Source organism: Bos javanicus, chromosome 2 (genome assembly GCF_032452875.1).
Source record: "Bos javanicus breed banteng chromosome 2, ARS-OSU_banteng_1.0, whole genome shotgun sequence".
NCBI classification, from domain to species: Eukaryota; Metazoa; Chordata; class Mammalia; order Artiodactyla; family Bovidae; genus Bos; species Bos javanicus.
In genome coordinates, this window is record NC_083869.1 from 131,626,681 (window position 1) to 131,641,687 (window position 15,007).

The following is a 15,007-nucleotide window of genomic DNA, read 5'->3' on the forward strand; positions in this document are numbered from 1 at the left end:
ATCGAGAGGGTTTTTAGTTCCTCTTCACTTTCTGCCATAAGGGTGGTGTCATCTGCATATCTGAGGTTATGGATATTTCTCCCGGCAATCTTGATTCCAGCTTGTGCTTCTTCCAGCCCAGCGTTTCTCATGAAATATAATAGATGTATTTCTTTGAAATGTTTTTGTCTCTTGCCCAGGCAACTTAGTCTGAGGTATTTGGCTTTGAGAACCGATGGACCTTATTTCTCCATTATAGTAAATAGGCAGAGTTTTAGAAACACTGGACGCTAAGCCCATCAATTAAAGTGAATTTTAAAGCCAATAAAAGTAGTTGCAGTGAATGAATTAGCCTTTAACAGTTTAATTTTGCCATCTGTTTATCTGATTAATGAGCATATTTTCTTTGACAGGCTTACTTGAAATTTATTGTAAACACTCAGTTTCACTGATGCATAAAGATTTTTGGCAGAGAAAGTTAAGTCCCTTTCAGTTTAGTTTGTCTTTTAGCAGCGCTTAAAATTTTTGTTTGCATTTGGTGAGCATACTCATGAGTATCTGTTTTTATCATTGGAGCCTGTTTGGTTTCCAGTCTCGTACTTCCTAAACAGAACCATCTAAGTCTCCTCTGACTTTATCTTCCTAGGCATGAATCACATGTTTGTTTACCTGGAATTTTAAAATATGGAAATTGTCATGAGTTAGCATTTCTTTCATTTTTCTGGTACCTTTATTATGATTATCGATTTGTCACTCTTACTCTCATTGTTTCTCTGTGTGTAGACGCACGTTTTATATATTATTCTCATATAAAGTGTTGTTTTAAATTGGACTTAATAGTCTGAATGTTAATTTTGGTTTCTCTTTAAAGAATATATATATTTTTTTTACTATTGAAGATAGAAGATAAATCTCTGGTTTTATTCCTTAACACTATTTCTAGTTATATGCTTCTTTTCAGAAATATAAGTGAAATTAACATCTCAATGAATTTTTATGTTCAGGAACTTGATTTCCCTGATAATTGATTTCATTGATAATAAATGACACCATGATAATTTTTCTTGAAATGATTTTTTATGCAAGCAATACAAGTTATAAAAATCTTACCACATGCAGAAATATGTAGAATAAAAAATAATATCTGTGTCTAATTAAATCTCCAATTATTTACCCTTAAACTGTCCTGTCCCACCACTATAGTGTATCCTTGGTAGAAAAATTTTACACAGAACATCTCTCCACCTTAAAGAAAAGCCCTATTCTCATCCCAAGAATTGTTTCCTTTTAGTTTTGATGAGATTTTTCCATTGTATTCTTGACATAATCATTTGGTGAATTAACTCCTCTTACTTTGAAATAAACTTTATATGTGTTGGAGGTTAAGTAGTAACAGAAAATAGAATAGAAATATGCAGTGTTTTTGGAGTGGCAAAATAATATTTTGATCTGTCTTCTGTTGCTCATGTTTTAGAATAAGAGATTAAAAGAATTATCCCCAAATAATACAATATAATCTTTGATCCAAAAATTATTCTTAAATCTCTTTCTTTTTTTGCTCCCCAGAAGAGAAGCCAAAACCAGATCCAGTGTTAAAGACTCCTTCCCCAGTCCTTAGGCTAGCCCTCAGTGGAGAGAAGAAAGAACAAGCAGGCCCGACGTCTGAGATTACTGCAGTAGAGTCCATACCAGAGCTTCCTCTGCCTCCATCCCCTACTGCTATTTCTCCACTTGCTCGAAGTACAATTACTTCTCCCACCTCTGTTGCTCTTAGTAGCCAACCAATATTCACCACTGCAATTGATGACAGATGTGAACTCTCTTCCTCAAAAGAAGACACAATTCCTATTCCCAGCCCCTCATCTTGCACAGAAGCATCAGATCCTTTACCAACAGATGAAATTGATGATGATATATGCAAGAAATCTTGTAGTGTAGCACCAAATGATATTCCACTGATTTCTAGTACTAACCTAATTAATGAAATGAATGGAGTTAATGAAAAATTACCAGCCACAGAAAGCATTGTGGAAATAGTAAAACAGGAGGTGTTACCGCTGACTCTTGAATTGGAGATTTTGGAAAATCCCCCTGAAGAAATCAAAGTGGAGTGTGTCCCAACTCCCATCACCCCTTCGGTAGTTCCCTCCTCTTCTCCGTCTCCTCCAGCTCCTCCAGCTTCTCCTCCCACACCAGTTATCGTTCCTGCTGCTGCCACCAGTGTTAATACTGGTCGTGGTTCCACCGGAGTCCAGAGAGCCTTCGAAGAGGGCGAGAACATAAGAACTTGCCTTAGTGAAGATGCAAAAGAGATTCAGAACAAAGTAGAGGTAGAAGCAGATGGGCAAACAGAAGAGATTGTGGATTCTCAGAACTTAAGTTTAAGAAAGAGCCCAGTCCCAGGTAAGTCATTCTGTTATTAATTGTATTATGCTTGGTGAACATGAAAACGCAGCAGTATTTGAGTTATTTTTTAATTGGCTACTTTCCTTGACTTCCAGAAACACCAAATGAATGCTGAAATTCCTAGTCTGATTTCTTCCGTGGTGTGTTTATGTTTTAGTGCATCCAGCAAAGAGTTACTCCATTGTCTAAAAATGCAAATGAAATATCAAATATACAAAATGCCTCCAAGGTATATGTCACTGTACATGTGTTTTTTGTTTTTGCCTCGTTCATAACAATCATTTCCTCTGGGGTTAATTTTGTTGCTTTGGGGATGGAAACCAGTCAAACCCAGCGTGGTCTGTAGTCCCAAATCTTGTCTTCTCAGAATTTTAAAACCTAGTCAATCCTTAACTTAAAAGAAGTCCTCTGTACAATATCTCTTCTTTAATCTTGCTTAAGGAAAAGAGCAATCAGAATGTCAAAGGTTTATTACTAGTTCTGGAACATAAATGTACCCTTTCTGTCTCACAAATAAGTATAATGCTCTTCCATTTTTTCTTTTTAAAGTTTCATTTCCTGTAATATTAATTTATTATTACTTAATATCATTAGTATGACCAAAGTATTACATACTTCTGAATTCAGAATTATTTCTTTTTAATGTAGCATCACCTAGAATTGTGGATCTAACCATTAGGTTTTTATAATATTGATCAAAAGTTATCTGAGGTTTATCAACTATTCTTGATTCAGTAGCCGATAAGAATATGGCTTTTAACGAGTCAGCATAGCCTGTCTTCTAGACATTGCTCTGTATTGTATAATTTGCTCTTTGTGTACCTGTCAAGTTGCTCAGTTTGACAAATGAGTGCTCTGCCTGCGATCTAGATATGTACTGGGGATGTTTTAGTCACCTACATCCCTGTTGTTTATTACCTATTCTGACCTGTCTAGTAGGAAATTTGGCAAGTCAAGTTTAAGATGTGGCTCTCCCACCCAACTCAGTTCTCAAGGTGATTCCCTCATGAAAGTCTGTGAGAGGGGTCTGGTTCCTTGAAATTGCAGAACATCTAGTTCCACGGTGAACCGGAACACGAAAACAAACAGTGCCAGGCAGCTGGGACTGGGAGAAATTTATCATAAATGTTTATAAATCACCTGTTTCCTCAATAGACTGGCCTCTGTACCCATCAGTACTCAGAGTGCCGTCACTGTTGTAGGAACCTTCTTCCTTGGTAGGGCAATGATGTAGGCAGGGCTTTTTCATTACTCTTTGAAAAAAACAGTCTTATTTTTGGTGTGGCTGCAGGTGAGTGCCCCTCCAAAGAACATTTGTTTGTTCGAGAATAGTAATTTGTTTGACCCTGATTTTTTTCCCCTTCGTTTACCAACCTGTGAGTTGTTTTTCAACAACTAGTGATATGGTAGTTCCAAAAATAGGAGAGGCTATTGAAGACAAATGTTTTAAAACATCCAAACAAACAATAGAAAGGAAAAGCAGGCATAGAGAATGCAAGTCAAAGATACAAACTATATCTCAGAACTGAAATTAAGTGTAAAGCAGAATTCTACATTGATGTCCTACTTAACACTCATCCCTGATAATCATTCATTCTTTTAAGCAATTCGTCACTTAAGTGGCCTGGTATTATAAGACAGCTCCCCTGGATAAATGGACAAACAGAATTTAGGGCTAAGTAATCTTTATACCATGGTATAATTTTTTTCCAAAATACAGATTGCTTTTGGAATTAGTAATATTAGTCACGAGCACCTTTGCTCAGCTGTAAAGCAGAAGATAACAAAAAGAGAAAAACCATCTTTTGTATGATTAGGGACAAGGTAGATGTTGGTGATGTCAGGAAGTAAAGTGTCTTGGCATTTTTCTAGTTTCATGATATTTCTTAACCTATAAATGTATTTTGGAGGAACTAGAAGTTCAAAGTTTCCATTTTATATCTTATACTCTTCAAAATCCAAAGTAAATGAACCTTAAGAAACCATGTACCTCTAGCATTTTTTTTAAATTGTAGTGCTTACCAAAAACATTCCTGAGTCTCTCATTTCAGTATTAATATTTGTTAATGTTATTGCTACGAAAGTTAACAGTGAAAATTAACTCATCATTCTTTTTATCCACCTCAAATTGTCATATGCTTAATGACTACAGTCTTTTTTGCACTTACTCATTTAGTTTACTTCATTTATTTTGAGAGGTTATTAAAACCATAATACTTTGGCTCAGTATCAGCCTTTTGTTGTTGACTTTTGAAAATAGCTCTTATCTCTGCCTGAGGATGAGCACTTTAAAGCAGATTCAGAAACCAGTTGCTTTTGACAGGTGTGATGCATCAAAGTATATAGTAGTTGGTATAGAGGTACTTGTTTTAAAGCAGTAAAGTCAGACATAAGGGGTGTGGCCCATTACTTCTGAAGGGAAACATTTTTTGCAACTATTTAGGTTGACTGGCACAAATTGCAGCAATTCTGGATACTTGGGGTTGCAGAGAAAGCCCTATAAAATGAGAGTTGTTTGTACCTTCAGGGTATGCTGAGAAGCCTCAGAGATGGGGGAGACATTTGATTACCTGATCTGTACTATCACTTCAACAGTTAAACGTAAAAAAAATACGTATTTAACTGATTTAAGTCTTAGGAATTTTTATTATGGGTTTTATTATACTTGGTGAGAGAAGAAGAGAGAATTTCAGAATTTGTGCAAAAACGTTCCCCACTTACCCATTCAGGAATTCATTTTGTGCAGTTTCAGGAGTGTTGTACTGTACAACATGCATGCTGTATAACATGAGTTTTTTCACTCTTAAAAACAATAGTGATTTTTTTCTTCTACTTTTCTTGTTTCTACTTGATATAAAACTATTATTTGAAATTCTTTTGGCAGAAGGTGGTGTCTGATCTGTCTTCTGGCTTTGTTCATGCTGTGTTACTTCTTGGCATATTTTATAAATTTGTTTTATGAATTTATCTTCAGCTAAACTTTGCTGGTTTGTGTATATTGAAGGCAGGTCCTCCCAAAGCAGATTTTTGTTTGTTTATTACTGCATGTCTTGGGGAGAGCATTAACTGGTATGTAATCTGGGTTTTGTCCTAAAACAACCTTCATACCACAATGTAAATGCATTCCCTGTGTATACTAATGTTTAGGATAATGGAATCTCTGCCACCTAGTTGAAACAAAACTTCTTTCTTTGTCATCACTCTGGGTTGGTTCACTGGTTTATTTTGGTCTCTGTTCTAGCATTCTTTTCACTCTGTTAGAGAAGTATCAGGGCTTTTTATGAGAATTCCAGTTCCAAGTCCCTGCTTTGTAGAGATCCAAGCTCTTGTTTCTCTCATGTGGGTGTTTAGATATAAACTTTTTTATAGACACATACATGGCAAAATAGGAAGTCAAGAGATACCTGGAGTAACAGGCATGTTTGCCCTTCAAGTACAAAATGAAGCAGGACGAAGGATAACAGAACTTGCCAAGAGAACACACTGGTCATAGAAAACACCATCTTCCAACAACTCTATACATGGACATCACCAGATGGTCAACACCAAAAGAGATTGATTATATTATTTGCAGCCAGAGGTGGAGAAGCTCTGTACAGTCAGCAAGAATAAGACCCGGAGCTGACTGTGGCTTATATCATGAACTGCTTATTGCAAAATTCTGACTTAAATTGACGAAAGTAGGGAAAACCACACTAGACCATTCAGGTATGACGTAAATCAAATCCCTTATGATTATACAGTGGAAGTGACAAACAGATTCAAGGGGTTAGATCTGATAGACAGTGCCTGAAGAACTATGGACAGAGGTTTCTAACATTGTACAGGAGGCAGTGATGAAAATTACCCCCAAGAAAAGAAATGCAAAAAGGCAAAATGGTTGTCTAAGGAAGCCTTACAAATAGGTGAGAAAAGAAGAGAAGCAAAAGGCAAAGGAGAAAAGGAAAGATATACCCAATTGAATGCAGAGTTCCAAAGAATATCAAGGAGAGATGACAGCCTTCCTAAGTGATCAGTGCAAAGAAATAGAGGAAAACAATAGAATGGGAAAGACTAGAGATCTCTTCAAGAAAATGAGAAATACCAAGGGAGCATTTCTTGCAAAAATGGGCACAATAAAGGACAAAAACGGTATGGACCCAACAGAAGCAGAAGATATTAAGAAGAGGTGGCAAGAATACACAGAAGAACTATACAAAAAAGATCTTAATGACCCAGATAACCATGATGGTGTGAATACTCACCTAGAGCCAGACATCCTGGAGTGCGAAGTCAAGTGGGCCTTATCACTGCGAACAAAGCTAGAAAATTTGATGGAATTACAGCTGAGCCATATCAGACCCTCAAAGTTGATGCTGTGAAAGTGCTGCACTCAGTATGCCAGCAAACGTGGAAAACTCAGCAGTGGCCACAGAACTGGAAAAGGTCAGTTTTCATTCCAGCCCCAAAGAAAGAAAGTGCCAAAGAATGTGCAAACTACTGCACAGTTGCACTCATCTCACATGCTAGCAAAGTAATGCTCAAAATTCTCCAAGCTAAACTCCCAACAGTATGTGAACCAAGAACTTGCAGATATTCAAGATGGATTTAGAAAAGGCAGAGGAACCAGAGGTCAGATTGCCAACATCTGTTGGATCATAGAAAAAGCAAGAGAGTTCCAGAAAAACATCTACTTCTGCTTCATTGAATGCACTGAAGCCTTTGACTCTGTGGATCACAACAAACTGTAGAAAAAATTTAAAGAGATAGGAATATCAAACCATCTCACCTGCCTCCTAAGAAACCTGTTAGCAGGTCAAGAAGCAACAGTTAGAGCCGCACATAAAACAAAGGACCAGTTCTATGTTAGAATTGAGTACATCACGGCTGTATATTGTCACCCTCCTTATTTAACTTATATGATGAGTATATCATGTGAAATGCTGGGCTGGATGAAGCACAAGCTGGAATCAACATTGCCAGGAGAGATACCAATAACCTCAGATACGCAGATGACACCACACTTATGTCAGAAAGCAAAGAGGAACTAAAGAGCCTCTTTATGAAAGTGAAAGAGAAGAGTGAAAAGGCTGGCTTAAAACTCAACGTTCAAAAAATGAAGATCATGGCATCCGGTCCCATCACTTCCTGGCAAATAGATGGGTTAACAATGGAAACAGTGACAGACTTTATTTTCTTGGGCTCCAAAATCACTGCAGATGATGACTGCAGACGCTTGCTCCTTGGAAGAAAAGTTATGGCTAACCTAGACATCATGTTGAAAAGCAGACACATTACCTTGCTGACAAAGGTCTGTATAGTCAAAGCTGTGGTTTTTCCAGTAGTCGTGTATGCATGTAAGAGCTGAACCGTGAAGAAGGCTGCACTGTGGTGCTGGAGAAGACTCTCAGGAGTTCCTTGGACAGCAAGGAGATCTGGTTGGTTGATTGATTGATTGATCAAATCAGTCAATCCTAAACGAAATCATTCCTGAATATTCATTGGAAGGACTGATGCTGAAGCTGAAGTTCCAGTACTTTGGCCACCTGATGAGAAGAGCTGACTCATTGGAAAAGACCCTGATGCTGGGAAAGATTGAGGACAGGAGGAGAAGGGGGCGACAGAAGATAAGGTGGTTGGATGATATCATTGACTCGACAGACATGAGTTTGAGCAAACTCTGGGAGTTGGGGATGGACATGGAAGCCTAGCGTGCTACAGTCCATGGGGTTGCAAAGAGTTGGACATGATTTAGTGACTGAACAACAACACAGCATGCCATATACCCAGTATTGTAGCAGTTGCAGAGGTAGCAGCAACTGACCTTGTTTATGTGGCTTCCAAGAGTTGGCCTTACATTCATTTAGGCTCAGCTAAGGTTGAACGATGGTTTCCAGTTTCTGTAGGTTGAAGATGAGAGATTTATTTCTCAAATGGAAATATGATTGTATGTTTTAAGAGATGTTAATAAAATTCTGATTCACAGAGCCAATCACTTTGCTCTTCTCACTTTAGTAAGCAGATAATAAAAGAAAGTCTTTCAGTTTGTGTAAACTAATCTGAAAAAGACTTATTTTAAAAACCATAGCCTGAAGGTCTGCATCAGTAATAAGAAATTTGAAATTTATTCTTGCCTTTGTTTGACTTAAACTTTCTAAGAAGTATTTGAAATTATTCCTGGAATATTTAGTTACTGGGGCTGAAAATAGATCCCCAGTGGTTTGAGAGTCCGACAAGTGCAGTCCTTCCTATAATGTGTACCCATCTAACCTAACTTCTCACTCTCCTCTAGAGAAATACCTTCTGAACCTTGTGAACAGACCTTCTTACACGTTCCCTACTTCATTGTCGTTTATCAACTCCAGTAGAGCAACTGTGAAAGTAAGGAATGTTTGCTCCCTTTTCTAGAGGCTTGAGTCTGAGTGATCCTTAGGCTTAAGTAAATGGAAATGACTGGATTTCGCCACCTTGTTCATCAAAATATTTTCAACAAAGCTGCCTGAAAAGTACATTTCTCCTGTCGTTCCTGTGTTCCTGTTGCCTTCCACAGTGAAATTTAAGCACTCTCTGGAGACCGCTGGCACTGGGTTAAATTCTGTCTATATTCATATGCTATGGAATGAGCCCAGACACCTACCTGATGGTAGAGCTTATCCACAGACTCATGTGCCAAGTCTGTCTGGCAAGCGTTGTGCACAGGTCCTCTTTGCCTCTTCAAATGGTATACCATTCCCCACTATTTACAAAAGTTCATTTCTTTGCAACATGAGCCTTGAAGTTTCATTCTTTGGTTATTAATTAACTTCTCATATGTATCTCCGTGAACAGACATAGATTCTTTGTTCTAAATTCAGCCCACTTTCCCCCAGACTTAGAAATTAATCTACTTCGAAAAGAAACCATTGTTCTCAACTGGCTTTTAGACAGGGTAGTCCAGACAGGTTAGAGGACTGTTGTTCTCTTTCAGCAAGCCTGGTTGTGCTGAAAGCTTTCTCTTTCTGCAGTATGCATCTTCACCTTGCACATAGTAGTCTTGACAAGGAAATTTTCACTACTAACAGAAAAAATGTGCAAAATGCATTTCCTTAAATATGTGTTTTTTCTCCACTTTTCTATTGCTGTATTATTAGTACTTGGTAATTTTGTTGCAGTCATAATGAAGTCATCTTTTCATGTTTATAAGACCTTTTCTTAGGTATCGCAAACATTAATCTTATGATTTAAAGTTCTTTATGAGATATAATTATTCTCACTTGGCTATTAACAAAAATAAGCCATGGAAGTAAATTGGGTTTTTCAGGGTCACAAGAAGAGTTACAACCCAAGCCTTCTTTCATGTCACATGTCTATTGTTTTTCTAACATGCTGTTTGCGTTGTTATAAGGTTTTTTTAACCTTTTCAGGATTTAGGGAGTTACATTTATGCATGTTTAAAAGGAGTTGCGAAAGCCCACTTGTGTCAGCCACAACTAGTTAATGAGAGTCTACTAATTTATACATTGTTCTGGGCGCTTGAGATTCATCACTGAAGAATTCAGTGATCCCTGCCCTAGTTGTAATATATTAGAAAGTTTTAAGTAGTCTATATTCTGTCTATATTCATGTGCTATGTGAATATGAATTCTTTTCCCTGCTGGAAAAAGAAATGCTGGAAGGCCATCAGGTGATAACAGTTAAAGTGAAAGTGTTAGTCACTCAGTCGTGTCTGACTCTTAGTGATCCCATGGACTATAGCCCACCAGGCTCCTCTGTCCATGGAATTCTCCAGGCAGGAATGCTGGAGTAGGTAGCCATTGCCTTCTCCAGGGGATCTCCCCAACCCAGGGATTGAACCCGGGTCTCCTGCACTGCAGGCAGTTTCTTTACTGTCTGAGCCATCAGGGAAGCCCTAATAATGATAACATTTAAATAATATGATTAAAGTTTTATTCCTCTATAGAAAATGAAATTTGAGCAAAGATGGAAGAGGAAGAATAATCTATACTCTTAACCAAATTCTGTGATTTTTCGTGTCCACTTTTCCTTTAGAGAACAGTATTTTACTTTGTCTTCTTTCTTAAATTTCGGTAAGCAGAGCACTGTGGGCAGGATTACCTGCTGTGAATGTAAGCGCCTGTGGAAGCACATGCTGCCCACCACCAGCCACTCCTCTTACAATCCCCCTGTTGTAAACCCTGTAATCAACCCAGCCTTCCTCACACTCAGCAGATGACTTTGTTTCTGTCTTCTGTTTAGAAAACTGAGTGCCCGGTGTATACCTTTTTGTGCCTTCTGTTGGAGCTGCAACCTGTCTCTATCCACACTTTCATACAAATTTACTACCTTCCCTTTTCAGTGTCCAGATTTCTTTCTTATTGTAAATATGCTGAATTCTCTCTCAGACCATAAACACACCCTCACTCCTATATATCCATTTGCTGCTGCTAAGTCACTTCAGTCATGTCCGACTCTGTGCGACCCCATAGACGGCAGCCCACCAGGCTCTCCCCATCCCAGGGATTTTCCAGGCAAGAACACTGGAGTGGGTTGCCATTTCCTTCTCCAATGCATGAAAGTGAAAAGTGAAAGTGAAGTCGCGCAGTCATGTCCAACTCTTAGCGACCCCATGGACTGCAGCCTACCAGGCTCCTCTGTCCGTGGGATCTTCCAGGCAAGAGTACTGGAGTGGGGTGCCATCGCCTTCTCTGACACGTCCATTTCGTTATGACTTAAAATCATGTTTCATCTTACCCAGTCTTCTCAAGAATAGTCTACCATTTCTGATTTTACTCTGTTCACTGTTACTAATGTAGTCTAATTTATGCTCCCAATATGCTATAATATTGGTCTTTTTACCACTTTTAATACTATTGCATTCTCTTCTTTTTTAATTTATTTATTGTAATTTATATGCAATAAAATTCACTTTTTAACATTAATTTCTGTAAATTTAGACAGACATGTAAAGTCATGTAATCACCACCAGTTAAAATACACAAGTTTCACCACCCCCAAAAGTTCCCTCATATTTCAGTTATATTCTGCTGATATGATTCAACACATTCTTCATGGGTAATTTCATCTAATGGTAGATGGCTCCAGTGGTATGTGTTACTGAATTTTTTTTATCTCCATTCCAACCTCTCTTCTTAGTTTCCGTCTTACATTCCAATTGCCTACCAAATATCTCCACTTGGAAATCCCATAGTCGTCATATTCAGTACCAAAGTAATCATCAGTTAATCACACCCAGTCTCTCTATTTTATGTCAGTGGCACTGGCTTTAATTAAGCTAAAATCCTTAATGTAAATTCCCTGTTGACAGATTTCCTCCTTGAGTCATTCTTTTATCATGTATGGTCATTTAACAAGAGTCTCTCATTTTACCTGATATGGGTGTTGAATTTGTCCCCTCCACTCCATTTTCTCCTGCCTTAGACCTGCACTTCTGCATGAATACCTCTCATTTCTGTGGCTCCAGCTTTGGCCCCTTCAAGTTCATTCTCCACCAAGTAGTTCTGTCTTTAAAGTAGAGATGTGGTCTTGCATTTCTGCTTAAACCCTTCAGAGGCCCTGGGGAATGTTCACCCTCACGATAAACACTAAGCTGCTCACTTTTGACTGTAATGTCTTCTTGTTATATTTTGTTGTAGCACCAGTTCTCTCAGTATATATCCATAAGATCTGAATGTGACTTTTCATGTATTTGATTAGTCCAGACACCAGCTGTAAAGTGTAGTGGTGAAGATCAAAGCAACAGAGTCAGATCTCCTGAATCTTGTCCTTTTCCCTTGTCTATCTCTGTGACCTTGAGTTTCTTAACTCTGAATTGATTTTCTCTGGAAAATGAAGATAATAATAGTATTTACTTCATAAATGTGTAGTGACAGTGAAATATGCTATATATATAAAGCACTTAGCATAGTGTCTAGCACATATTAAGGATTCTATAATAATGTTAAATATTATTAATATTAGTATTTTCAACTAGCATGACAGGCCCAAAGGTTCTCTTTCAGCAAATGAGTGTCATGATTCCCTTAGGAATTTATGTTCCAGAGGAGAGAAGCTCTTGAATAGGATGGCATCTGAAAAGTTCTTAATTAAATTCTGGGCTTGAGATGGTAGAAAATCCTTAGAATAGTTCCTGTATGCACACATATAACTTTGATTAAAGGATTTGTACTATTCAGTTCAGTTCAGTTGCTCAGTCGTGTCCGACTCTTTGTGACCCCATGAATCCCAGCACTCCAGGCCTCCCTGTCCATCACCAACTCGCGGAGTTCACTCAGACTCATGTCCATCAAGTCAGGGATGCCATCCAGCCATCTCATCCTCTGTCGTTCCCTTCTCCTCCTGCCCCCAATCCCTCCCAGCATTAGAGTCTTTTCCATTGAGTCAACTCTTCGCATGAGGTGGCCAAAGGACTGGAGTTTCAGCTTTAGCATCATTCCTTCCAAAGAAATCCCAGGACTGATCTCCTTCAGAATGGACTGGTTGGATGTCTTTGCAGTCCAAGGGACTCTCAAGAGTCTTCTCCAACACCACAGTTCAAAAGCATCAATTCTTCGGCACTCAGCCTTCTTCACAGTCCAACTCTCACATCCATACATGACCGGAGGAAAAACCATAGCCTTGACTAGACGAACCTTTGTTGGCAAAGTAATGTCTCTGCTTTTGAATATGCTATCTAGGTTGGTCATAACTTTCCTTCCAAGGACTAAGCGTCTTTTAATTTCATGGCTGCAATCACCATCTGCAGTGATTTTGGAGCCCAGAAAAATAAAGTCTGACACTGTTTCCACTGGTTCCCCATCTATTTCCCATGAAGTGATGGGACCAGATGCCATGATCTTCATTTTCTGAATGTTGAGCTTTAAGCCAACTTTTTCACTCTCCACTTTCACCTTCATCGAGAGGCTTTTGAGTTCCTCTTCACTTTCTGCCATAAGGGTGGTGTCATCTGCATATCTGAGGTTATGGATATTTCTCCCGGCAATCTTCATTCCAGCTTGTGTTTCTTCCAGTCCAGCATTTCTCATGATGTACTCTGCATATAAGTTAAATAAACAGGGTGACAATGTACAGCCTTGATGTACTCCTTTTCCTATTTGGAACCAGTCTGTTGTTCCATGTCCAGTTCTAACTGTTGCTTCCTGACCTGCATACAAATTTCTCAAGAGGCAGATTAGGTGGTCTGGTATTCCCATCTCTTTCAGAATTTTCCACAGTTTATTGTGATCCACACAGTCAAAGGCTTTGGCATAGTCAATAAAGCAGAAATAGATGTTTTTCTGGAACTCTCTTGCTTTTTCCATGATCCAGCGGATGTTGGCAATTTGATCTCTGGTTCCTCTGCCTTTTCTAACACCAGCTTGAACCTCAGGAAGTTCACAGTTCACATATTGCTGAAGCCTGGCTTGGAGAATTTTAAGCATTACTTTACTAGCATGTGAGATGAGTGCAATTGTGCAGTAGTTTGAGCATTCTTTGGCATTACCTTTCTTTGGGATTGAAGTGAAAACTGACCTTTTCTAGTCCTGTGGCCACTGCTGAGCTTTCCAAATTTGCTGGCATATTGAGTGCGGCACTTTCCCAGCATCATCTTTCAGGATTTGAAATAGCTCCACTGGAATTCCATCACCTCCACTAGCTTTGTTCATAGTGATGCTTTCTAAGGCCCGCTTGACTTCACATTCCAGGATGTCTGGCTCTAGGTTAGTGATCACACCATCGTGATTATCTGGCTCGTGAATATCTTTTTTGTACTGTTCTTCTGTGTATTCCTGCCATCTCTTCTTGATATCTTCTGCTTCTGTTAGGTCCATACCATTTCTGTCCTTTATCGAGCCCATCTTTGCATGAAATGTTCCTTTGCTATCTCTGATTTTCTTTAAGAGATCTCTAGTCTTTCCCATTCTGTTGTTTTCCTCTATTTCTTTGCATTGATCGCTGAAGAAGGCTTTCTTATCTCTTCTTGCTGTTCTTTGGAACTCTGCATTCAGATGTTTATATCTTTCCTTTTTTCCTTTGCTTTTCTCTTCTCTTCTTTTCACAGCTATTTGTAAGCCCTCCCCAGACAGCCATTTTGCTTTTTTGCATTTCTTTTCCATGGGGATGGTATTGATCCCTGTCTCCTGTACAATGTCATGAACCTTATTCTGTAGCTCATCAGGCACTCTGTCTATCAGATCTAGGCCCTTAAATCTATTTCTCACTTCTACTGTATAATCATAAGGGATTTGATTTAGGTCATACCTGAATGGTCTAGTGGTTTTCCCTACTTTCTTCAATTTAAGTCTGAATTTGGCAATAAGGGGTTCATGATCTGAGCCACAGTCAGCTCCTGGTCTTGTTTTTGCTGACTGTATAGAGCTTCTCCATCTTTGGCTGCAAAGAATATAATCAATCTGATTTTGGTGTTGACCATCTGGTGATGTCCATGTATAGAGTCTTCTCTTGTGTTGTTGGAAGAGGTGTTTGTTATGACCAGTGCATTTTCTTGGCAAAGCTCCTATTAGTCTTTGCCCTGCTTCATTCTGTATTCTAAGGCCAAATTTTCTTGTTACTTCAGGTGTTTCTTGACTTCCTACTTTTGCATTCCAGTCCCCTATAATGAAAAGGACATCTCTTTTGGGTGTTAGTTCTAAAAGGTCTTGTAGGT

The 15,007-nt window shown here is 38.6% G+C and overlaps 1 protein-coding gene and 1 long non-coding RNA gene across 3 annotated transcripts in view; one reads left to right on the top strand and one right to left on the bottom strand.

The window, feature by feature from the left end:
• The window catches only part of EIF4G3 (eukaryotic translation initiation factor 4 gamma 3), a 353,949-nt gene that overhangs the window by 224,471 nt on the left and 114,471 nt on the right, over positions 1-15,007 (top strand). For both annotated transcript variants that reach the window (XM_061394178.1, XM_061394181.1), the window contains one exon: positions 1,546-2,382. In XM_061394178.1, the coding sequence (XP_061250162.1) occupies positions 1,546-2,382 (837 nt within the window). The remainder of the gene's footprint in view (positions 1-1,545; positions 2,383-15,007) is intronic.
• Positions 11,578-15,007, bottom strand: part of LOC133234093 (uncharacterized) — a 30,540-nt gene continuing 27,110 nt past the window's right edge. Inside the window, exon 4 of the long non-coding RNA XR_009732005.1 lies at positions 11,578-12,182. This is a non-coding gene — a long non-coding RNA (uncharacterized LOC133234093). The remainder of the gene's footprint in view (positions 12,183-15,007) is intronic.